Source organism: Natator depressus, chromosome 12, assembly GCF_965152275.1.
Source record: "Natator depressus isolate rNatDep1 chromosome 12, rNatDep2.hap1, whole genome shotgun sequence".
Classification (NCBI taxonomy): Eukaryota; Metazoa; Chordata; order Testudines; family Cheloniidae; genus Natator; species Natator depressus.
In genome coordinates this window covers 26,164,549-26,190,646 of record NC_134245.1, presented here as the reverse complement: position 1 = coordinate 26,190,646, position 26,098 = coordinate 26,164,549, and the positions used below count along the sequence as shown (strand labels likewise).

Here is a 26,098-nt window from a genome sequence, read left to right as displayed (position 1 = left end):
ACATTTGCTATTTGATTGTACAATATACTATACTAGAGACCATTATATCAGATTACTGGGAAAAAAAAGTAATTCACATTAACTAGCCAGACCAAGCACGCACTTTAACAAAAACCTTCTGTGATCTAACTGACAAAGTGCTATGCAGTTTTCCCTCCTTTCCCATGCAGTAAAATGCACATAATGTTAAAAGATACCAAGAAAGTACATAAAATTGTAAATGGATCACTCTCTAGATCTCTAAGTAACCAGAACATTACTTAGGGTCAGAAATTAACTAGAAAAGCACAAGGGGACTGTATAATATATCATTTCATTCCTTTTTCTGATCAGCTAACAGGATACACTTTTGCTATGTTGAAAAGTCTGTTATTATACCATACACTGGATTCCTCTATTACTTGACTTCAGCAGAAGTATTAATATGGTGCCGGATAATGCATCCTCCGAATCCCTTTTTTGAGGGTTTTGATAACATTTCAGTATATTCCTTTAAACTAAGCTGCAAGTCTACCCTAAAGATCACTGTGTTTAGTTTTTAAGGTTTATGGATATTCTTTTTTTTTTTTTTTAAAACCACAGCATCTACAAACTACCCCAATTATATCATCCCTCCAACAGTTGGCACAGCATGCTGAAAAACAGCTTACCCAATGGGCACTGTGCACACCACCATTAAGCACTGCTAACCATACTGAGTTATGGGTCAGTTGTCATGTGACACCCCATTAAAGCTAGCCTTCACCAGAATTAATTAATAAAATGGCTATGTTCTTAACCACTCTAGAGGATCATTAGAACTTGAACTATTAGACTCTAAACTCAGCACTCCCTTCAGTTACAACTTTCAGTGAAATGTAAAATCTAACATTAAATATGATAATATGATAAAAAGACCGCTATCAGATTTTAAAAAACCCATCAATTTCCTCTAATCTAATTATTAAAACAGAATTTTAGAAAAATCTAGTTTATGTGGAATGATTGCAAAGAGCAAACACGTTGGAGAATGACAAAAGAGAAACAGTTTCACTTTCTGATTTTCATGCATCAGCACAAGTCTTGCTTTGCCTGAGAAATGAACAGTGCAGAATGTTCAAATCTAGAGCCTTGCCTGTTTCGTTTGGAATTCCAAAAATAAAGTTTCATGTAAACATTTCTATTAACATTAGGACTAGTAAAACTCTGTTAGGAAAAAAAAATCTACATTTTTCACTTCAAATTGACTTAATAGTGTCTTATATTTATGATTCCAACTATGTATTGGTGTAAACATCAACCCATATTGGGAATAGTTACACATGAATACAATGCTAAAAGTCTGTGGAACGAACTCAGATCTGGTGTGAGTGTATACAACTTCACTGACTTCCATGAAGATTTTACTCATGTACATCAGGTTTATATCTTGACTCCACTAGGGGGTGGCGTGGTATTGTGTTCCCATCTACAATAAATGAGAAAGCTGTTGTAAACACGTCCATATGCCAACCCATTATTACATGGGACACACATGAATCACAGAGCATATAAGATATTGGTGAAGTTTCCCTAATAAAATTATGACTGAGGTTCTAGACATATTATTGCAGAATTCAAGTTCTCTAACCAGAGAATATAGTCTTCTCTTCACTGAAAGTTCAATGGAAGTGAGAAAATTTGAGCTAGGAAAATGGTCTGTAAACATGAGAAGCAAACAGAGAAAAACAATAGGTTCAGCCACCCATATGTCCTCATTACCTAAAATTAGCTTCAAAGGAACATTATAAAAATGTTTTATAGCTATGCCCAATTTAGGCATTAAACCAAATTATTTTATCTACTACCAACCAATATTAATTTAACAGAACAATCAATCTAAAACCAGAATATGCCATAAAATGTATTTATCCTACACAAAACACAACTCCGTAGTCTTGGAATACCCTACAATATATACATCATGCATTTTTGGTGGCTCCCGATTTCCTTAAAATTCCCAGATGACAAAACCTCGGATTAAAATTGAACCATGTTTGGGGTGTAGAGTCTATTACTTGACAAACCCCCCAAAAGTATTTAATGAATGAAAATCACGTAATACATATTCAAACACGAGTAGATACCTACATACTAGTGTTGGGTTGTGTTGACTGTGCAGCAGGTGAAAGTGCTAGTCTTTCACAGGTAGGAGCCCCATTTCAAAATCTGGTTGAGGTCATACATGAAATGAGTTTGGTGGTTTTGGTAGAGTCCATAGTGCGTCTGTCCATATCACCAATCCACCAGCCCAAATATCTGACGTGATTGCCTGTCTCAGCTGCAAAATGCACCAAGGATGGAACTGTGGGAGGTCTTGCAGGTGAGAAGTGAATTGCATTGGCAAAGCTGCATGAGGAAGTGTATAAAGTGTTTGTGTATGCTAAAGCTGGCTTATGTTATTGCTATTTGTCCCTCACTTTCTTTTCATATGCAATAAAATGTACTTAAGTTTTGGAGGATTTCTTTCTTTTAACAGAACAATATAGTGTTGATCATAACATTCCTACTGGGTGATGAAATAGTGGTAGAGTACGCATGTCTCTCTAGAGCTGGTACCTGGAAAGAAGTACTATACAGATGTTTAATCTAAAATATTAACATACATCAGATATATATGTAATCATTGTATATAGATCATGTTTTTGAATGACCAATAATTATAGCCTTCAAGCCAATAGCTTCTGAATAAATGTAGATCGACTTCTCTCTCTGTACATATAAATGGTCAGCTTATCTCTGCCAAGACTCTTCCTAAAAAATGAAAACTTCAAACTATATAAACTTCACTTGATGAGACAAAATAAAACATTGATGTTTTCTATCCCCTCTTTGCAGTCCCACTCAGCTGTAGTTTTCACACATCCAGACGCTGAATCTCAGGGTGGTGATCTACTTCTCTTGATTCTGTCCGAGCACGAATGTAATCACTTGTCTGCCGGCTGTTCTGCTGTCTGCTGTTCATTCGCCATTTTTTAACAGCTAAATACATATTCACAGCATACACTATCATCGCCAAGAAACCAAATATCTAAAAGAAACAGCAGCAAAACTTTGTCAAAGGCAATCGTCCAAATCAAAAATGGAAACAGTTTCACAACAAAACCCTCAGAGCTTGATGTTGTACTTAGCATTGACACGTTGTTGTGGCCTATAAAAATCAGCTCCAATGCCTTTTATTTTAAAAGAATTTTAGCATTTGTGAAAGGTACTGGATTAATTATCTTAAAGATTGAAGGTCTCTAGCCACAGAACACCCTTGACATTGGCAATACAAGATGATGTTCATGTCAAAGGGACCTCTAAGCAAGACAGGATAGTTCTTTCCCCATTAAATCCTCGACTTTTCTGCTGGATTTAACAAGGATGCCAAACACAGATTGTGGATCTTGTGAAACTGAGTGAGAGAGAAGCTACCAACTTATTGCTTATACAAACACTCAGCAAATGGTAGTGATTTTGATCACTATAGAGCTAGCCTGGCCTCAAGACAGTGATGCAAACATAAATGACCTAGTGCCACAATGAGAATTCCACTCTCACTTATCTACTATGCTGTGAAGCAATGAAAGTTAAATAATGCTACTCTACCATATGGAACTGAATGGCAAGGAGGGAAGAGATCATTATCCCACGTTCAGGCCCCTCAAAGCACAGGAAATAAGGAGCTAATTTTTACTTTCCCTCAACTTCATCCCTGCAAAATTCTGTGGAGTAATTATTATACCCAGCCTTGCAAAACTCATTAACATTTGCCAGTTCAGGCACAAATCGATTCACTTGCCCTTATGATGGTTGTGGTAATAAAAAATGAACTCTCTTTTACTCACCCATAAAAGAAAAACTTACTAAAGAGAATGCAAGGAGAATTTTGCAAGACTTTCTGTAACAACTTTAAAATGAGCTTGATTTCATGCATAGCTGTAACCTTTTATTAAAAGTAATAAATAATGTATTTATAAATGACCATTCAAAGTTATAGAATATCTGAACAACTAAGCCTAAAACTTAGTTTCTTTAGCTCTTACCATTAAAACTTTTGGGGGGAGAGTCTGGGGGAGGGTTCATCCAATATCACCTCATGTCATAGAGGGAGAGCTGATTTCCTTGAAATCAAAACATCGCTACTAGCCAAAAATGTGTAGACGATAACCATTAAAAGTGTATAGAGATATGTGAGCAAGGGTGAGGGAAATATCCAATGGGGTGCAGGAAAAAGTCACCCTTTACTTCTGATGAAAAATAATTGTCAAGAGTAAAGAAATTTGAATTGTTTTCTTACCACAGCAGCAATTTCTGCTCCAGTTTTATGGTTCAAAGCAGCAAGTACTACAGATGCAATGAAAAAGAAGAAAGTGCTGAGTCCAGTGTTGACAAGATCCTATAAAAATAAAGTTATTAGAATTACACACAATCATCCTTTTTTGTTTTATTCTGAATGGATGAAACACAGAGGAAGATCAGAACAGAATCTGCATTAACACTTCTCCCAACTTTTACGTAGTTTATCCTTTTGCAAAAAAGGCAATGATACCTATCCAGGAGGCACATTACACTCAAAACATACACGTACACACAAATATATATATACATGCTATGTGAGCTCAATTTGCAAACCGCTGCAGATTCAGAATATGTTACACCAGTTTCTACTCAGAGTTAGTATTTAGAAGCAAAAAAGCACTGCTAGTACAAACAGTGAATACACCTATTTTACTACAGCTGACATTACAGAAATCTGCAGCATTCCAACTGCTTAACCTTAAGGCAGCTCTCATGTGCGACTCAAACTACTGCTCTCTTTCAAGCCACTGGAGCCAGACAGCGTCTTATTTGTAAAAGTACTCCACACTTTATGGCACTAGATGAATAGTGCAGAATGTCTGTATGACTCGCTCTCTCTCACACATACACTCTTATTAATATGCATGTATTGGATAGGCAAGTATGTAATATTCACACACTATTTATCTATATTGGTCCATAAACACACACCTATTTATATAGGTATTGGACAGGCGAGTATGTAATATCCAGACACTATTTATATATGTCCATAAAAAAAACTACATTCTCTCCAAGAGGTTACCAGGATTAGAAAGAAATCTGTTTATTTTTTAAATGTAGAAACACTTGCAGCAGCAACATATACAACTCAACTAACTAGACTATGTGTTGCTTAGCAATGAAGTAATCGTGCGGCTAAGCTTCCAGCATTCCAAATCAGGTCATTAACATACTGCTGTGGACACTACAAATTCTAAACCACCAGCTATTGACAAGAGGAATGTTTTCTTCAATACTGCATTCAATTGCCAACAGTTAAAAATCACAAAAGCAAGAGATAAAGTACCAAAAGAACAGAGTGGTAGAATCATTTAGTTTATAAAGAATCCCTAGTGTGTTATTTAGGGCACCCTCCTGCATCATTTTAAGGGAAAGAAGCCCTTAGTGTTGCCTTGGAATCTAGCTGCTCAGACAGCTAGTTACCACCAGTTCTCCAAGACAAGCAGAGTGCAATTATGAAGGTAACTGAAAAAGGTGAGGGAGATAGGGGCAAGGAAGAGTGTTGAATGCAGCAGCTGAGGACAGGGCAAGGTAGGTAAACTGAAGGAACATGAAGTAATTAGGGGAAGGGAATAACACAGTAACTGAAGGGACAGAAGGATCAGCTTTGTACAACCAAGGCTGCAGTGCAAACCATAGTTTCAAATTCAAATGTGGCAACTGATACTTCCAAAACGTTTTATATTGTAGTTATTTCAAACGTGCCCACCACTGTATTATCTGTAATTAAAATGCACAGAGTTGTCCATAGCGGCCTCTGCTGTTAGTCTTTCCTACATTCAGCTGCTTTGCTTACTGCCAATTCCCACTCTCCATCATTTATTGCAGCAACATTTTTGCAAAAAAGCAAGTCTCGTTCAGTGCTGTAAAAATGGTTATGCTTGGACTCAGACATATTTCTTCAAGTGGGGCATTCCATGGACAAGGGCCCTTGACTAAGCTCCAGGAATCTCAAACTTTGACCTGTCCACAGTTAGCTACACTATGAAAGCAGCTGTCACTGTGGGTTGTGAAAAGATGTGGCAAGGCCCCAAACCTGTTTCTGCCTTAAAGGCCAAAGATTTGAAGAGAGCACTGGAAGGAGAGATTATAGAGGGTGCAAATCACTGTCACATGCGCAAATCACACGATATATGTGCTCAGCTGGAAAAATTTCTGAGAACATGGGCTACTACATTCTGTACAAACTGGGGTTTGTGTTTTCTTCACTTTCAGCCCAGGTACAGTAAATTACAATGAGGTGAATACAAGGATCGCTATGGCCAGATCCTCGTCTAAAAAGAAGAGACAGTTTCCTGACACGTTGGGAAAAAAACCATTGTTCACTACTGTTGCAACCTGTATCCAGAATCAGTGATGAATGCAGTAAGACTGCCAGGCTACCTGGACAAATGGAGGGACAGGTCAGTGACCAAAGATATCAAAATGCTTGCATGTGACCAACACCTATCTAAAGAGTAGCTACCTCAAAGTATACCCAGGCAAGCCTGAAGTGATAGTGGTTATATTTGCCAAGGAGTATTACAACCAAGATCAGGAGCCTAGGCATAGATGCTGAACAAGTATATATGAAGGCACAGTTCCTACCTTGAAGACTTTACCATCCAAAAAATAAAGATGTCCACTTACTGCTTTCAGGGAGCAAGCAGCATTTCACAACCTCTCCAAGTGGAGGAGAAAACAGACACTACTGATCCCTAGTATGAGAGCTGCTCAGTACTAGTCTTTGGGTCCTGTTTGAGGGGAATGGCTCAAGTCATCATAGTGTTGCACTGTCCACTTCAGCTAAGTCTTGTAAAGAGGTCAGTAATGCCTAACCCTGATGCTATTCAACATTTTCATCAGTGATCTGGAGGTAAATATAAAATCACTTCTGATAAAGTTTGCAGATGACAAAGATCAATGGAGTGGCAAACAACGATATGGGTAGGGCAATCGCTCAGAACAATCTGGATCGCTCAGTGAACTGGGCCCAATCAAACAACATTCATTTTAATATTACTAAATGTAGAGTTTAGCTTTTTTTTTTTTTTTTTAAAAGGAAAAAAAACAAACTGAGAGGTGACTTGATTACAGCAGATAAGTAGCCACACAGAGAGAAGGTACTAAGAGTCTCTTTAATTTAGTGCAGTATTTCCCAAACAGTGGGTCCTGATTGGGATGGCTGTAGATAGTTTGTGGGCCCAGTGCAGAGGCCCAGCTGGTTGGGTGCAGTGGGGGTGGTTTGGAGTTTGAGAGAAAGTCCACCCTACAATGGTGGCTCCTGACCTTTCCGGGTGTCGTGACCTGGTTCAGAGATTCTAAGGCCAGAAGGAACCACTGTGATCATCTGAGTCTTACCACCTGCAAAATGCAAGGCCACAGAACTACCTCAAAATAATTCCTAGATCATATTTGTTAGAAAAACATCCAGTCTTGATATGAAAATTGCCAGTGATGGAGTATCCACCATGATCCTTGGTTAATTGTTCCAATGATAAATTATTCTCTGTATTCAAAATGTACACCTTATTTCCAGTCTGAATTTGTCTAGCTTCAATTTCCAGCCATTGGATTGTTGGACCACCTTTATCTGCTAGATTGAAGAACCCATCATACCTTTCTCTGCTGGAGTGAAGAGCCTGGCTCTCTCCTCTGGGCGCTGAGACCTAGCATACGAGGCCTCAGCATCACTAACTCAAATTTGGTGCAGCCACTCCTCCGTCATGATGGATAGAGCGGGGACAGGCCAAAATACCCAGAGCAGAGCCCTCAGGATGAGCTTGCTCTCACCCAGGCTCTCCTCCACTCCAGGCTGTAAGATTGTAGTGTCGGGGCAGAGATGCTGCTGCAAGTGGTTGGTGCCAGTATGGGCATAGTGGTTGGTCATCACAGAAGGATGAGGACATTGGTCTATGATTTTGTGCCCCCCCCACCCGCCAATTCCTCATGAAGTTGGATCTCGGTGGGTCACCAAAAAAAAAAAAAAAAAAAAAAAAAAAGCATTTGGTGGGTCGCCTTAGTAAAGAGTTTGGGAACCACTAACTCATGTACAAAGGCATAACCAGAACCAAGGGCTGAAAGCTGAAGCCAGACAAATTCAAATTAGAATTAAGGCACACATTTTTAAACAGTGAGGGTGATTAATCACTGGAACACACCGCCAAGGGAAATGGTAGGATATCCATCTCTTGATGTCTTCAAATCAAAACTGGATGTCTTTCTGGAAGGTATGCTTTAGCCAAACAAGTTATTAGGCTCAACATAGGGGTAACTGGGTGAAATTTAATGGCCTGTGGTATACAGGAGATGAGGCTAGATGATCGAACGATCTCTTGTGACCTTAAATTCTGTACCTGAACATCCAAGTAAAAGGATACAGAGTAGTACAGGCAAGGAGTTCTGCCCTGCCCATAAACAGAAAGACCAATCAGTGCCTCAAGACCAGTCGCCATGTCATAGGCTAGTCTGAAGTCTGACTGTGAGAGGTCTAGGACAGAATGTGAAATGCTGCTGAAGTTCGGCTGTCCCTACATTTCTCCATGAGTTTTCTTAGGAAGGAGAGCTTGGAGGCAGGGTGGTAGTTGGAGAGACTGTCTAAACGAAAGAAAGTATTTGTTATCATATTCCATTGAATTTTTCAAGGAAGTTATCAAGTTTCTCCCTCTGAAAAAAGCAGTGCTTCTCATTTCAAATGAAAAACATGACATCCTCAAACTTTAAATGCTAAAATCTGGTTTGAAAAAGCTAAAGCCCAAAGGAAGAGAGGAAGCTATGGTGAAGATTCTAGAAGCAAAAGATGTTTTGTAAAAAAAAAAAAAAAAAAAAAATTATACAGTAAGATGACAAAATGAGTAACCATAACAATAAAAAGAATAAACTAATTGAAAAAAGATGTAGTTTCAAATCCGGCCACGATGTAACTGAAGTTTTTACTATTGTATTTATAGACAAAGTAAAACCACATCACACAGATAGAAGAATTTCAGCTGAAATTACAGCAAACTCGTGAGACAGCAAGTTGCGCCATAAAATGGTGTTCAAAGCTGCTGTCCATAACAGAATAAACCCTAGGATCTGAGTCAAATCCACTCTAGTCTGCTACTGCTCCTTTACTCTCTCAGGAATAATTTAATGACAGATTGATTTGCTGTTGCTTGCTCATGATTTGTTATCTAATGGTCAGATTAACTGTCCTAATCAAAATGAAAGAAGTATCTAAAATTTGTTAGATAGTGACACTTTCAATGTAGTATCCATGGGGCAGGTATTTGACTAACAACAGTAGGTCCTCAGGGCTTATTTTCAAAAGCCTGATCCCCATTGTGTGCTACATATTTAGCACTGTGTCACATTTTTTGTGCCCACAACTGACAGAAAGTGCACATATTAGTAATTAGGTGGCAAACTACCTGATGAGGATGGGCATTGGTCTGGCTCAAAAATCTCAGCAATGCTGAATGGCAGAGCAGGCGACAAGAGGGGGGGGAGCGATCTGGAGTTATTATTTGTAGTACTACAGTACCTAGGAGCCCAAGTCACGGATCACGATCCCAGGTGCTATACAAACACAGAACAAAAAGACAGTCTCTGCGCCAAACAGCTTACAATATAAGACAAGGACAACAGATGGATACAGACCAAAGGGGGGAGTACAAAGAAACAAGTCAGTATTTGTCAGCATGATAAGCAGTGGTCTCAGAACACCAGCAGCCGGTTGTCTTTTTTTTTTTTATAGGCATCGTAGAAAAGGAGAGTTTTGGGAGGGTTGTGAAAGATGGTAACGAGTTAGTTTTGCAGATGTTTACGGAGGTATTGCCTTAGAACAAATTATACTCTTCCAGGCAACTGTACAAGCAGGAAATTACAATAGCGGCTGCGCAGATAAAGGCCTCATTAAAAAATGTTGTGATCCAATCTTCAGTCACACTGAATTTAACTGTGAGACCCCTACATTACCACCCATTTTTTCAACTGTGAAATTAAGACTAGGTTTTACTTTAATTGCATTTTTGAGTCTTCAGACTTCTTGTCCACTTCCTGAGGCAGGGCTGAATGACATAAGCAGCAGAGCAGGGCACAACAAAGCAGTGTCCAGGCAGCTGACAGAAGAGGCAATCCAAGATGCTCTAATGTGCTATTTAAACATCCCATAGTCTTTCACCTTTAAGAGTCAAGCATGGACAAGCAGAGGGAACCAGAGGCCTAACTGTAGTGGAGAGACTGAACAGAGGCTGTGAATTTGAAGAAGTCTGTTGCTGCTGATAGGCAGGAAGTAACTTCTGAAGAGCTGCAAAGGAACAGATAGGGAAAGAGCCTTTCCATTAAGCATTTCAGATTGGGTCCATTGCCAGGAGCTGGCTCTCTTGCCAGTGGTGGCAGTGGCAGCGGCAGCCACGTGCCCTCTCCCACTCATCTCCAAACCTGAACACATGTAATTTCCCAGGAGAAATTCTGGATGAAAACAGTTAGACTGCACAAGCCATCTGAAGCTATGTAAAGGCAAATCACATTTTTAAAATTCATTTACAAGGATACTTATTTTATAGGGCCGTTTTTACAGAATCCTTCTCTTTGCCATTCAATTCTTGAAATCCATAAAGCTTACATTTAACTATTTTAACTTCCATCTAAATGTATATAATCTGGAAAAGAAACCTGCATTTCAGTGGAATGAGTTTGTCAAAAACCTGTTATAGAAGTTTGAGGTCTACCACTCTCCAAGTTAGTTTCTGCAAAATAGAGAGCTGAAACTAACATTTCCTTTTAGCTTCATTTTCATTGTCCAATGTCTCTAATTCTTTCCCCAAACCATCACTTTACTTTACAAGGTTTGGACTGTTTTCTCCTTGTTCCCGTGTGTAGCTATCAATTTGACGTTTATACGCATACCAGTCAGTCTGCTGAACACACTCTCCCTGATCACCCCATAATTTTACTGTGTAGTCATGTTATTAAACATCATATGATCACTTGCAGCGCAGTTACTAATGGAAACATGGTTTGCAAAGTAAAAATAAGTCGTATAAAGAAACAACCAAATTAATGGTGTTAGAATCCAATTCCCACCCCTCTCACCTCCGTATTAATTTATTTTTACCCATGCAACAAAGCATGTATTCAAATACTGGATACTGCAACTAAAAGAATTCAGGATTCATGTTAGAAATTTGTCCAAATGGGATGGGGTCCCACCCATGGCAAGACAGTCAACAGCCAACATTTTCAGAAATGACTAATGATTTTGGGAGTTCACCACTTTCTGAAAATCAGGCCACTTTAAGATATCTCTAATTGGGCAAATAGAAAAATTAGGTATCCGAAAAATCACTAGTTGCATCTGAAAATCTTGGCTAATATTTTAAGGGACAAGACATGATTTTGTGGCATTGGAAGAGGCGATCAGGGTCCGATGATTTCGTCCTTATATAGCTCTCGCCATTTCTGGGTGTTTGCATAGGCTTTGCTGGAAGCAGTGTTTCTTGTATAAGAGTGACAAATTATGCCATTTCACTGGCTTTGTTGTACACATCACTAGCAATAGAAGCCAAGAGCTAGTACTACTCCTTGCATTTAAGCTAAAGTTTTACTAGGGCATCCTTAGCAGAAGAACGCACCACCCATGACAATTAGAAAATTGTGAAACATCTAATGGGGATGGTGCACCTAGAACACAAGCGTACAGCATATAATAAACCCTGACAATGGCTCATAAATTAAGAGCATGAAAATGATGTATCTTCTTAAAGGACACCGCTGTGACAGATATGGCAATTTCCTGCAGTATCCTGGATAAACTTTACTGAATTAAGTTAAACTTTACTCAATAAAGTTTATATATCATTTTGGGCCAGGGATTGTATGTAATTTCATAGGGGAGGAGGACCACAGCTCTCCAACAACTAAAAATAATGAGCAGCGATTAGTCAAATTAACTCAGATTGTAACACCTCACAAGAGGTACCACCTCCTGGTGAGACTTGCATATCCTGATTCAAACTGGATTCTCTAGCAAACCAACAAAGAAAGGACTTTTGGATAAACAGCCTGAGTTTAAACTGACTCAGCGCCTGATCGCGCAAATGGACAGGATCTTCTATCCAAAGCACGTACCAATCCTTCCTGGAAAGGGTTGGAAGAACTTGACCTATTGATGGGTGTGCTTGTCTGAGCCCAGGTGGTTATGAACTTGTAACTACAGAAAAACCCCTTGGTGGGTCTGAAGAATTGATCACCAGTCAGAGCCATTTTTGGAGCTGGGGTGATCTATGGTAAGCTTACTAGCATGAGTGCACGTATTTTATTGTTTTTAATATGTTTTCTCCGTAATGCTTTCACCTTAAGAATAGTGAGCTTGCTTAAGAAAAGCTTATACCTACGGGCAATTATGCTGTTTATAGCCTTTGAAGAGAAGGCAAAGCAGACCTGCTGAAGCACTCTGACTTTTTGGGGAATTCCCAATGTAGGCAGCAAACTGTGCAGTCTGGAAATACCCCACTCAGGAGGGAGAGAGAGACCCATGTCTCTGCCCAAGAGAGGTATGAATGGGGAGCCCGAATCCTAAGAACAGGTGCCTCTGCGGGACCATGGAGGCAGAATACAGGTATAGTTGCCCTGAACTGTGACAACCTCTTTCTTGGCAGAAATAAAAATTAAAGACAACTTTTGCAGGTTCCCATTCAATATCTAAAAGTAGAAAAAGTCTGGTGTTCTTTAACAGTCTCCTCTGTGATGCTCTTTAACCTACAACTTTGTAATTGAGATATTTAAAGCCAAGACTGATACAATAAAACAGTTTCTTCAGAGCAACATCACTTATTTTGCAGACACCTACTTGGACATTTGATCCCATTGTTTCCCTCTGCAGCTTTTCTAAAAAACTCTACAAACCTGCTGAAGCATGTTTTCAAGCAACATGAATATCCAGTGCTCAATCTTCATGTTCAATGAACCTGGGTTTGTTAACTGGTATCGGACACAGAATTGAGGGAAACAAGAGCCAACATTGCAATCCAGGCAGATTTGATGTTAAAAACCTAATACATGCTGATCTTCTAATATGCTTGAAAATTGCTGGCCTTGTGTTTGTTTTAGATATAAACAAATCACTGACTAACATGAATAGATATAACCAAAGTCAGATACTCAACAGTATAACAAACATTCTAGTTGGAGCAACTGGTTATGTAAGCAGAAATTAAATGTGACATACTAAGTCACAAAAAAGTCCATTTTATTGATAGAATCACTAAAGATCTGTATCTGCAACAACTCTGCTTATACCCCCTCATCTAAGAGATTGCTGAACTTCAGCATGCTGGACTGCCTGCAACAGCAATTAATGATGATCTGCAAACTCACCACCCCCATCTTTACTGAGGAAGTTTTGATTTCTCTTAGTTCTGACACAGAGACATTGTGGCTTTGGGAAATTATTGTAAAACTACTGCAGATCTCTGCAGTAACAATCGTCCTCTATGGCAACATAGGACAAGATTCTAATACTGAGACTATATACCTGGTAACCCAGGTGCAGGGCTTTCAAAACTTCTAGATTTTATGTTCTTTTGTTACATTTTCCACTCTTGGTCCTAACTAGTCATACAATCCTTGTTTATGTTCCATGTCATTGTGTGTTTCAACATAGTTCTGCCAAACTATGACCCACTGTATGCAAACCCACCACAAATTCCACTTGTACCTCACTTACGTATTTCACCCTGTCCAAGCAGCTTATGATTCAAATAATAAACAGATAATGAACACACTTTGCCAAATGTAGTTATACTAAACACTTTGTTATGAGTAATTTGTTTGAAACATTTCTATGCAGTTACAATGCCTATGGGATATCTGGAACATGTGTAGAAGCGTACATCACATTCCTTGATGCTACGTTCAAGTATCCTTGCAAAATAGCATGAACATCTCAGCTGTGTATCACTGAGGGAAATGGAAATTTCCACGGTCATTTCCCCCAAGTCCTCACATCTCATGGTAATGTTGATAATCCTACGCAGTACAGAGGAATGACTGATCCATTTTTTTATCTCACTGTCACAGATATACAATTTTTAGCTCTCTTTCCAGAGAAGTTTCTTTCCTAGCTGCAGAAATCCCACGTTCCTTTCATAGACTGCATCTCAATAACATTTAGGTGGCAGCTGCATTTCTAATTAGGATGAAAACAAAACACTGTTGCTGAAATGGCTGAAAATGTAAGAGCCACAAAATGATGTATTTTGTAATATTTGCGTATCTATGCTAAATATTAGCAGACTGGTGCATTTTTACCATAGACAGAGGAGCATTTTTTCTTATTGTAGCAAACACTGGTGTTGCTAGTAAGGATTACTGTCACTAACAGGCTGGCCTAGTTAGGGATAAGACTGGTGTAAGGGCAGAGATGCAAATTTGCTCCCCAAAGAAAACACAATATTTGTATGCTGTACTCTTATGCTGTAGGCTATGGGTTTCAAGTACTATTTCAATGAACAGATAGAATGGGGGTTAAAACGAAGACATAGTCTCAATGTTTCCTGATATTAAATGAAAATAGGTTATTTACTGAAAATCTGCATAATCTCAGTTTGCTACACACAACCAGCAGCAGCTGATGCATCTTTGCTGGCACAGATGCCCAGTTTGCTACCATCTATGGCCCATGGTAAAATGCTGGGGCATTGATCAACTGATCCATAAAGAAAGACCAATTTTTACAACATACTGCAGGGCCCATGGGAGTGGACTAGATGACCTAATTATTTTCTTCTTTAATTTCTAGGTTTATTGAGGATAAACTGTTTGCACAGGAAGTTTGTTATACAAATGGCTGCATCTCAGATAAGGTTAGGAAAGAGTCATAACACTACAAACTACTCAAAAGGCTAAAAATAATGTGGCATGTTTGAACCTCTGTACTGCCAGAGCAGCCTCTGTAATTATGTTACATTAAACTTCAAAAACCTTCAGTTAGTCTTTAGATAAGGAAACACCATCCTGAAATTGATGATTAACTGAACAGGTACTGAAACTAATGAAACTGTAAATACATAGGAATATGCATGTCTCCTGAACACTGCTGAGAAATGATGAAGGTTGTCATTATTGAAAATGCTTTTAGTAGATTGTGTCAAAACATGAAAGGTGGCATAATTCCTAAAATAACTGTCAGACTATAGAAAAAGCACCACAATATTTTCTCTGAGAAAAAAATGTAAAGCACACAATCTGCCACATGAACAAAATAAGGTTAATGTGTGTGTACAGCCTGTATTAGAAACACCAAACATATTTCATCCCTGAATTGCATAAGACAAAAATCAGTGTAGCCAGAAAGCACAGATAAAATTCTTCTTGTATACAGGGGCACCCTAACTTTGCCCAAGTGTGCCAGGAGCTTGAAGGCCTCAATTTGCATGCATACCAGAGCAGCCTGGAGCTATCCTAATTATTAAGATTGCAGCGTAGAATTCTCCAGACCACAGGTCCCAACAAACTATCCTGCAGGTGCTTACCTCAACATGGAGAGCTGGGGAACAAGGATGGTCTTGGATTACTGGGAGTCAGCAATTTCCAGGTCTATTTGCACCTCTGCCACAGACTTCCTGTATAACCTTGGAAAAGTCATTTAACCCTTCTGAGGACTTGTCTACACTTGCAGCACTGTGCTGTAGTGCTTAGTGAAGATGCTACCTATGCCAACGGGAGAGATTCACCCATCTACATAGGTATTCCACATCCCCAAGAGTGATGTAGTTATCCTGACATAAATTGGTAGTGTAGACCAAGCCACAGTCTCAGTTATTATGTGGGTAATAAAAAGTACTTATCTCACAAGAGTAGTAGTGCAAAGCTTACTTGGTGTTTGTAAAACACACTGAAATACTTGAACAGAAAGTGCTATAGAAATGCTACTGAAGTATTACTGTATGTTTCTGTTGACCACACCTAGGTAGTGAAGCAAGGGCATCTGCAATCCACTCCATTTGTGGCCTTCAGGCTGCGCTCTGGCCACTCAGTACAGTACTGTATACCTTATACTTCACTAAAATAGTACCTATGGGCAGACAGACTTCAGCACAGCGTTTTAAGACAAGACCTAGAAATTTGGTCAAAATACCCTAGTCAAATCAGTTGAATACTAATAGTCTATCACAATTTCATACAAGGTAGGTCCGTGCACTACACTGTCAGGTATTGCTACAAGCTCTCCCATGTCAAACACTACTGTGTATGTATGCACATCTGGGGGGAAGTATCTTCAGTAAGAATTCTTACTAAATCCAGTACTACAGATCATAACTACAATATAACTGAGATTATACCTTTTAGTTTGGGCAGATGGAATAAAGCCCTAAAATAAACCTTCAGTTCACTATTAGAACAGCAATACAACAAACTGAAAACCCAAACAAAACGCTCTATTTTTAGTTAATAGATTTTAAATCCCTTCTTTTCAAAGATCTCTATCAGAGTCTTATGCTAGAGATGGATTTCTCATTCTGAGTACAACTATATTTGTCATCACTTGACTATTCAAACCAGTAAGTACCAAGAGTGGTTGAAAGGACCTTGTAGTTAAACAGTTCACATTTACAGCATTATTGGAGTGGGTTGGGGGGGTGGGGGGGCCCTCAGTCGACCTTCTCTACCCAAGTGCATTAATGATCCAGTCAAAATCCTCTTGCAAGCAGTAAAAGCACTAACATGCAGGGCCAAATCCCACCATTATTTACGCTTATCTATACAAAACCACTGAGGTCAATGGAGTTACGTGGCTGTACACGAGGGCAGTTCTGATCCACACATGCGGATTTATTTCTATCAGAATTTTTTTTTAAAAAAAATAGATGTTTGGGCTTCTTCAAGAAGCAGTCTTTAGCTGAGCCATGAATACTATCTGTATTACCCAGCAGTCATTGTCAGGCTTGCTTCAGAGTAATATGTATGAAATCTAGTATTTACGCTACATCCTAGGCAATAATGAGGTCATCATAAGCAGAGCTGCCAAGTCTTATTTATCACACATGACGTTCTCGTGCACTTGGCAGCGCTACCAGACATTCCCACCTCACAGTGGAGACATCATGCATCCAGTTGGGCTACAAGAATGGCCTGCCATTGTTACTGTTGATTGTCAGGGGCCACTGTGGTACAAGCAGCCAGCCATCTCCCCTCTCCGTGCTGAATCATGGGTAGGAGCAGGCAGAGCAGAACGGAGACAGAAGATGAGGGGCCCTGACACAAGCCCCATGTTTCCCCAACTTCCTTTCCTCCCAAAACTCATTCAGCTTACTACCCGGACACTATTCACCCTTATCCACCTTCCAACCCAGTCACTTCCTCAGAAGCCCCTAGTTACCCCTTCAGATACCAAATCCAACCCCCTAGTATCCCCAGCCACTTTCCCCCATGCAGCTATGCATCCCCCAATTGCCAGTTTTTGTGCATCTCCATTTTCTACCACTAGCATGGTTCAGAACTGGATGTGTTGATGTTTATGGATATATGAAAGTTGTTTGCAAATATGCAAATTGTCTGTTAAGTAATTTGGAAAAAATGTCACACACTGAGCAGCAAAAATCTGGCAGCTTTGCTAAGGTTAGGGATGGCTGATCCACTGGGACTGCAGGCCTAAATGTACAACTGCAACAGCAACTTATACTAGATTACTACAGTGCTGGTGGTAAGGCAGAACAGAGGCCAGAACAAAGGAGCCTATAGACTCATTTCCTCAGATGAACTGCAAACAGATATGTCCAAAAGTTAATACAGATGTAGGTGCTCAGTGGATCTACATGCTAACATACGTGCTAGTTTCAGGCAACCAAGTCTGAAAGTTAGGCTCACAGCAAGCAAGAAAATGAAGATACACCCAGAATAAATGTGTGTTCTGGCAATATTTTCCCCACCCCCAAATTTCTTGTATTTGTGAACATGAAGACTGCTAGTCTGTTTCTTATAGTCTCTAGGTATGTAACCAAGTTAACGCAACTGACTTCTTGCTGACAGTGCAATTTCCCCCCATTATAACACAATGCTTGCATTCATGTTTACAAGCGATTTAGCATATACCCTCACTCGGAGTGTCAAAAAACAGCAGCAGGTTATTACAAACGTATTTGCCATACATTTCAACAACTTTTTGTATTGATTTACAGATCTAATAAAATGGATTTTAATTATTTTTTGGACAGCATTTCTCAAAGTTATACTGTTTAAGAGTATTTTTTTCCCACCTCAGCCATAAATAATAAATGTTGGGACCGCTAGAAAGGCTCTCTTTCAGAGGAGGAGAAATTGCTAGAAGACAATTCCAGATTTATTTAATTTAACATCCCATAATCTCATTACATTTTTAAAGACTCACTACGCCGTGGGTGTTCATATTGGACACAAGTAAGATATATATTTTACTCAGTACACATACCATTTATTCAGGATCTTAAATTTCAGTAAAAGACAGGCAGAGTTTAAAGAACAAACTTAAAATGTTTATTCAGCTATTTTTACAATATGAAGATTTGGATGAGAACTTACTGTAAGATTCCAGTTGATCTGTGGTATTCTTGTGTGAAGATTTAGACTGAACATAAGCAATAAAGCTCCAGTAACTACAAATGCGCTACAGCTCACAAACTCAAAGAAATAAAGGCCTTGGCAAGGGGAGCATTCCATGATGGTCTCTATGCAGATGAATGCGATCAGTGCCAAAACCTAGGGAAAAAAACAAATGGAAAAAATATAAATAGATTTCCACATTTTGAAAATAGCCACAAGTATTCCTGAAATTTCCATTGGGAACATGATCAGTTTACTCTCAAGAATGTACAATTTTAGTTTAGAATAGGGCACTACTTGAAAGCAAGAATAAAAGGAATTAGGGCAAGACTTTTTGGGTACTTCATGTATTACAAAACTTGTAGTAACAAAATTATACTGATCTAAAGTCAACGAAGCCACTGGTCCTGGGCTATCGAAAAAAGAACCCTCTTTTCTAAGCCCAACAGTATAGAGTGTAAACGATAAAGCAAACATTTTATTTCCTTTTTAAATTCTTCATATGTCTTTTCAGAATTTGGAGAAAATATCCAACTGATTTTGCTTATTAGTACCAACAACATCCAGATCAATACCATTTTAAAATGCCTTTTCCCATTACATTTATTTCAAGGGTCAGTCAACTTAAAAATCTAGTCAGTTTAAATAAAAATTTTAGAATAGCTTCAAATGTTCTCCACGAACCTCACCCTATCGTTATGATTTGAAATTCCCTACTTCTGCAAATACTTAATTCCCCTCCCTCCGATCCTTTGTTGTTGAGTTACAGTCTCACATAAAGGAAAAAGAGTCTAAAGTCCTGATCCTGCAAATGCTTACACTCTTTAAAGTTTGTGCAGGGAGCAGTCCCATTGAATTCAATGAAGGTGTAAAGTTAAGGACATGCGTAAGTCCAAAGTGTTTGCAAGACTGGTGCTTAGCTGACTATGCAGGGGATAGAGTGAAATATACTCCGTAAAATGAACAAAACTAAAATATTAGAAAAAAGGAATCTCTCAGATATAGTAGTCTTAACCATAATAGGTATAATTCAGGCATAAATGCAATTTTCATGTTGACAATTCCCCTTTAAAAATAACTTGTGGAAAAAAAATTGGGCAGGTGCCTTCTTGGTTCTTTGTATGTTGTGAAAATTTGGGAACTTTATCTGTACAAAGTAAGAATCCTGGTTTTACTATTGTCAAGGTTCCTCCCCCACTCTGAACTCTAGGGTACAGATGTGGGGACCTGCACGAAAAACCTCCTAAGCTTATCTTTACCAGCTTAGGTCAAAACTTCCCCAAGGTACAAAATATTCCACCCTTTTGTCCTTGGATTGGCCGCTACCACCACCAAACAAATACTGGTTACTGGGGAAGAGCTGTTTCGACACGTCTTTCCCCCCAAAATACTTCCCAAAACCTTGCACCCCACTTCCTGGACAAGGTTTGGTAAAAAGCCTCACCAATTTGCCTAGGTGACTACAGACCCAGACCCTTGGATCTTAAGAACAATGAACAATCCTCCCAACACTTGCACCCCCCCTTTCCAGGGAAATGTTGGATAAAAAGCCTCACCAATTTGCATAGGTGACCACAGACCCAAACCCTTGGATCTGAGAACAATGAAAAAGCATTCAGTTTTCTTACAAAAAGACTTTTAATAGAAATAGAAGTAAATAGAAATAATAAAAAAAAAATCCCCCCTGTAAAGTCAGGATGGTAGATACCTTACAGGGTAATTAGATTCAAAACATAGAGAACCCCTCTAGGCAAAAACCTTAAGTTACAAAAAAGATACACAGACAGAAATAGTTATTCTATTCAGCACAATTCTTTTCTCAGCCATTTAAAGAAATCATAATCTAACACGTACCTAGCTAGATTACTTACTAAAAGTTCTAAGGCTTCATTCCTGGTCTATCCCCGGCAAAGACAAAATATAGACAGACACACATACCCTTTGTTTCTCTCCCTCCTCCCAGCTTTTGAAAGTATCTTGTCTCCTCATTGGTCATTTTGGTCAGGTGCCAGCGAGGTTACCTTTAGCTTCTTAACCCTTTACAGGTGAGAGGAGATTTCCTCTGGCCAGGAGGGATTTTAAAGGGTTTACCCTTCCCTTTATATTTATGACAACTATGAAATTATTAGAAAATTGCTTTATCAGGGAAAGCCTCTAGGTGAATGTGGAATCCATCCCTTACTGACAAGGACTGGAGTACCAACAAGGCACAATGGAGAGTCGTTAACCTTAACAACTGCACTCTGACTGAACCACTGGTATGCTAAGGAGGCTGGCTGGAGCAGGGAGAAGCTATTTCCTTCAGCTTGTCTGCAGTGGGCTGAAGAAGCGACATTGGAGAACACCAGCAGCAGAACAAAGGAACCAGGTGTTGGTAGGGGGCCGCAACAAACTTGAGAGGCTCTCTGAGGCAGGGACAGGAACTTTGGGCAGGAGAGGGGAAAGAGAGAGGCAGGTTTTCATACCAGGGAAAGCTGTTTAACTGCAACTGGCCAGTCAGAGAAAGCTGACCTAGAGGGAGGCTCCGTGTCTCTGAAGGGAAGTCATAAGCTGGAGAGGAAGGATCGTAGTCACCCCAGAGGATTCTTCCCAAGCCCAAAGAACACTTCAGAGCTGTGAAAAACCTGAGGCAGGGAAATGCCTAGAGGTGTGTTTATTATTTTACATGGATCTGTGTTTCTCATGCTATTAGGTAAAGAACAATGGTGTTTTAGAATCCTGTGCCAAGTCTATCTGTGTCTGTTCACTTCACTATCACATGCCCCTGAAGAGGTAAACTGTAAACCTAGGGTTCCCACATGGCTGGAGTTTTGGGAGAGAATATGTTTAAACTGCGATGGAGTCTAAGGGGCCAGCATGGTCCCAGGGGCTAGGCAGTTGGTCTGTGGGGTCTCCGTTCTCAGAATGGGATGCTAGACAGAATCTGTACCCCAATAGCATGCCGAGAGACCCCACGCCAGGGACAGTGTCTGGACTCCATTCCGACTCTGGAGGCTTAAAGCACAAGGGGCCCAGTGAGGTGGATCCCCTCATAGCAGTCGAGTGAGTGTCCAACAGGAGTTGAACCAGATCTGTGTCATATATAATGGCAGCCTGAAGGATGTTTGATTTTGATTACCCACCTCACTCCAAAAAAAGGCACCCCCGCTTCTCAGAAATTCTGTTTAGCCTGGAAGATCCTACAGTGACTGGAGAACTAGCAAGATAACATCACTAGAGTCCTAAGAGATGAAAATTAAGCAACTATGGGGAGGTGGGAGTTTTTAGTCAGACTATTTAAACTCTATTTCTGTGTTAGTTTCTAAATGTAAAACACTAGGAGAAATATAACTTTCAAGCCTTCTTTATATATCAAACAGCAGAGAGTACCAAAAGACTATTGGACCCATAACAGAAGGGGAAATTCTATCCCCACTGAACTTAATTGCAAAACTTCCAGAGACTTCAATGGGGCAATGCTGTGCATACAATTCTCTTCCCATATTCTTACCCTAGACTCTAAACACTGAGTCAGTAATTACAACTTTGGCAAACACTATATAACTCTATTCCAAGCACACACTTTTCTCCTCTGGCCTGTCTCAAGGCTAGTATCACCAGTTTCATCAGTTCAGTCAGGCATGATCAGGACTTAATCAGACTAGCACTTTTTGAAGTGCTCTCCCATTTCAGCTCTCACAACAATTTCTGTGAGGTCCTCACATCTGTTGTAGTTAGAAATGTTAAGTTAACCAGGGCAAGTCAGCTATGGGATCGTAGGACTTCTGCCAAAAGGAATGAGTTGGTGAAAACAGAATTGTTCATGTCCAATATCCCTTCCTACACTGGTTTTAGATATCCTAGATGATTTTCTGTAATTACTGCCTAATGCCTTTAGAGATTTTAAAAAAAGAAAAACATGAATATTTTATGTTCTGTTCTTTGTTCTCCCTCTATAACTTCTCTAAAACATGATCCTTGATTAAGGCAGAGACTCACCTCTCCTCATCTGAGAAACCCTATTGTGAGAGGAAAGATGGTCCAGTGCTTAGGCACTAGCCTGGGACTCAGGAGACATGGGCTCAATTTTCTGCTTTGCCACAGACTTCCTGTGTGAACTTGGGCAAGTCACTTAATCTCTCTGGTTCCCAGTTCCCCATCTAAAACAGAAATAATAGGACTTCTCTCCCTCAAATGGATGTCCAGGGTAAACACATTAAAACTTGTATGATACTAATGTAATGGGGGGGGCATATAAGCACTTGCAGGACACGTATAAAACTAAAGAATTAAAGTTAGCCTAAGTTTAATTAAGAAAATAACATTTTCTTATAGTTCGTGGCCAGGAGGGAAAAGGTCCTAATCAGCAGGTCAATGAAGGCTGTGAGAATAGTAAGTATTACCTGTAGTATGGGAAGAATGTATGGTTCCAAAAGTAAAAGAACTGCAGTAACAAGACAAAGAAAAACGATTTTAAATAAACAAGCTCAAACCTTACCACTGTTCTGCTGGCAAGCAAGGAGGGAGGAAGAAGATAAGAAAGGAAAGGCCTTGGGAAGAAAGGAGGCTGTGAATCTTATCTAGATTAACACTAGACAAAAGGGTAAATTGTCTCAAATTGGTTTTTAGCTGAAGTCAGTACAGTAATTGGCAATGCCATCACTTGTTTGTGAAAGGGTATAAAGAGCAAACTCTTAAAGGGGTCCATTGCTAATACCTGCCTGACCACATTGGAGCCGACCAACATGGGTCTAAGCACCCCAGGTTTAGCCTGTTTGTAAGTATCTTGATCAAATGCTTATAAATGTTTTGTTACTGTTTTGATGTAGTAAATTGCTTATTAGTTAGGCTTTTTAGGCATGTTTACAGCTGTTGTATAAATACCATTTGGCTTTTGGATTTAATGAAGGAATTATTTAATTTATGGTTAAATTAGTGTTTGATGGTTTCTGTATCAATATCAATAATTTCAAGGAAATTCATATTATGTCTTGTTTCTGTCTACTTCTTCATTGTGGTGTGACTATATGTTTAGATTTAAAGAACAACATAGGCACTTACTAAGACTCAACTCAATCCAAACCTTACAAACACAATCTCTCCATCACTACTACAAAAAACACCTAAGCAAAAAAGTCCAGTCACAAAAAGTCACAATCAATTTCTGCTAGCTCAGGTATGTCTACACATGTTGCAATCACAGGTATGTCTAAACAATATTTTAGAACTGAGCACAGTGTAAAGAAACATGTTAAAACACTGAATATAACTGCAAGGTTTGGGTCCAACCTTGAGGTTAAATAGCAAAAAGAAAACCTGTCAATCACAGTGGCTATATACAAAAGTCAAACTTTGATGTGAAGAGTCTGCTAAACTAAAAGCAGGATAGTCTGCCGGGAGGTGGCCTGATCTTGCATTATGAACACATAATAAAGTCTAACATTACTGTAAATAGCTGCCTCACAGTTGACACTAATTTGAATTACTAACTTCAAAGGAAGAGAGCACTTTTATGAACCTTCAATTTATTCATGAGCATTAATATCAAGCTTTTGCAACTAAACTTGAGCTGTTAATTGGCTAAATTTTAAACTCTTTTAGAAGTTCCATTGAACAGCCTCACACATCATGATTTATATAACTGCAGTCGAAAACAGCTCCAAGAGCCTTTTTAAAATGCTTTCAAGTGTTTTATATTATAATAAATGTATTTTACAACATTCTCTAGATAGATTACAGTACATGATTCTATGCAATTCTAACCCCATTCCTAAAGTATACACAATACATAATTGTGCCACAGTAACCAAAAAAATTCGATAGGAGGGGCTAAAAACTGGGTCAGATTGATCATTACAACCGGCAACTACCGTGCAGCATATGGAGTCTTTTTGTTCTGCTGATGAACTGCTTTTCCCATATGTATTCATCTCAACAGTAAGCTTAAAAGGAAACCATCGCCTTTATACAAAATTAGAGACAAACATACGGTAAAAGACACCTAGGATGATGAATTTTGCACGAAATGTGTTAATTTCCTAGTCCTGAGTTATGACGTATAAGAAAGTACTAAAACTTGAGTAATTATTACTTGTAGACTGCACTTTATTAGGAGAAAGGGCATTTATATGTGACACACACTTAAGTAAAGTGCTCTTCCTATATAAATGGACTGAAAGCAAAATCATGTGGTGTTAGCATAATCATTTAAGCAAAATGTTATTGCATTAACTTGGAATTATGCATGTTTTCTTAGTGGGCCAACATTGATCTTTCTTGGAGGAAAAACATGATTAAAAATTGATAAAAAGGAATTGCAACTGCTTCATCTTAGGGTACAAACATTGAAAGTAAAGTTAAAGGTGAGACTTTCAAAAGCATTCAAATGTTGGCATAACTCTGCTCCCACTTAATGGAATTTTACCACTGCCTTTAATGGAAGAAGAGTTAGGCCAACACCTAACCTGTGAAAAACTGGAGTATCCCTACTCTCAGATCCAGCACGTGGCCTAAAGCAGTCAGGTTCACCCATTACAGAGAAAGTCCTTCTGAGCCCCTGTACCCTTCAGCTGGACCATGCTCAATCACTTGAGATGATGCACGTGCAATTTGGTCAGCACAAGAGGCTTGCACATGTTAAGTGAGAATGGAATCTTTCAAAATTTTAGCTGCTGAAAGTCAAAGAAGTCTCTAATGAGCACATGGAAACTGCAGTTTTTCAAAGGCTTAAAACTTGGCCAAATTGGGCAAATTTTCATAGGGACGGCAAAAGGCACAACCCTAAAAATAAATAAATAAATAAATAAATAATAAAAAGCCATTCCCTGCCAAATTTCAAGTTTCTGCTCCAAAGCATGGGGTATTAGAGCAGTTCAAAGAAAAAGGTTACAGGAATATATATTTTTTTTAAACCATGGGCAAAACAGTATTTCCCCCCAGTCTTGTTTTCAGAAACAGCTGAACCATTTTGCCTAAAATTTAAATACATAAATAAATAAAATAAAATTCTGCCAGACATGAAAAATTTAAGTTCAAACTGTTAAAGATTAGCAAAGTTAAAAGCAACTGAAAAACAGCGCTGTATAATGGGATATGTCAGACAACGTTAATAGTTAGTGCTACCAGCCCAGCCGGAAATAAGGAAAACAGGAGTATAAAATGTCTTCAGACACTTAGTTTTATAGAGAAGTTATTGGAGAATAAAAATGTAAGGATTAAGCTACAAAGTGGAGAGGAAAATTTTTAAAGAAAAGTATGTTAGTGGGCAGAGGGTTCTTTCAAGCTTCCTCTACCCGTTGCAGGCTGAAATCTTATGTTTTTCAGTAGAGGGCCAGAGGATTTTGAAGCTATGTTAGTCTACGGGCAGGTCTACACTACAGCCGGGATTGACTATCCGAGATCGATCCACCAGCGGTCAATTTAGCGGATCGAGTAAAGACCCACAAATCGACAGCAGATCGCTCTCCAGTTGATCCCTGTACTCTACCCCCGA

General features: G+C 39.1%; 1 protein-coding gene across 1 annotated transcript in view; it reads right to left on the bottom strand.

Annotated features, from left to right (window-relative positions):
- Positions 1–554: 554 nt before the first annotated feature.
- Positions 555–26,098, bottom strand: part of CMTM4 (CKLF like MARVEL transmembrane domain containing 4) — a 49,650-nt gene continuing 24,106 nt past the window's right edge. Inside the window, exons 2-4 of the mRNA XM_074968788.1 lie at positions 18,607–18,783; positions 4,301–4,399; positions 555–3,049 (exon numbers count right to left, since the gene is read on the bottom strand). Of these exons, the coding sequence (XP_074824889.1) occupies positions 2,876–3,049; positions 4,301–4,399; positions 18,607–18,783 (450 nt within the window). The 3' untranslated portion in view covers positions 555–2,875. The remainder of the gene's footprint in view (positions 3,050–4,300; positions 4,400–18,606; positions 18,784–26,098) is intronic.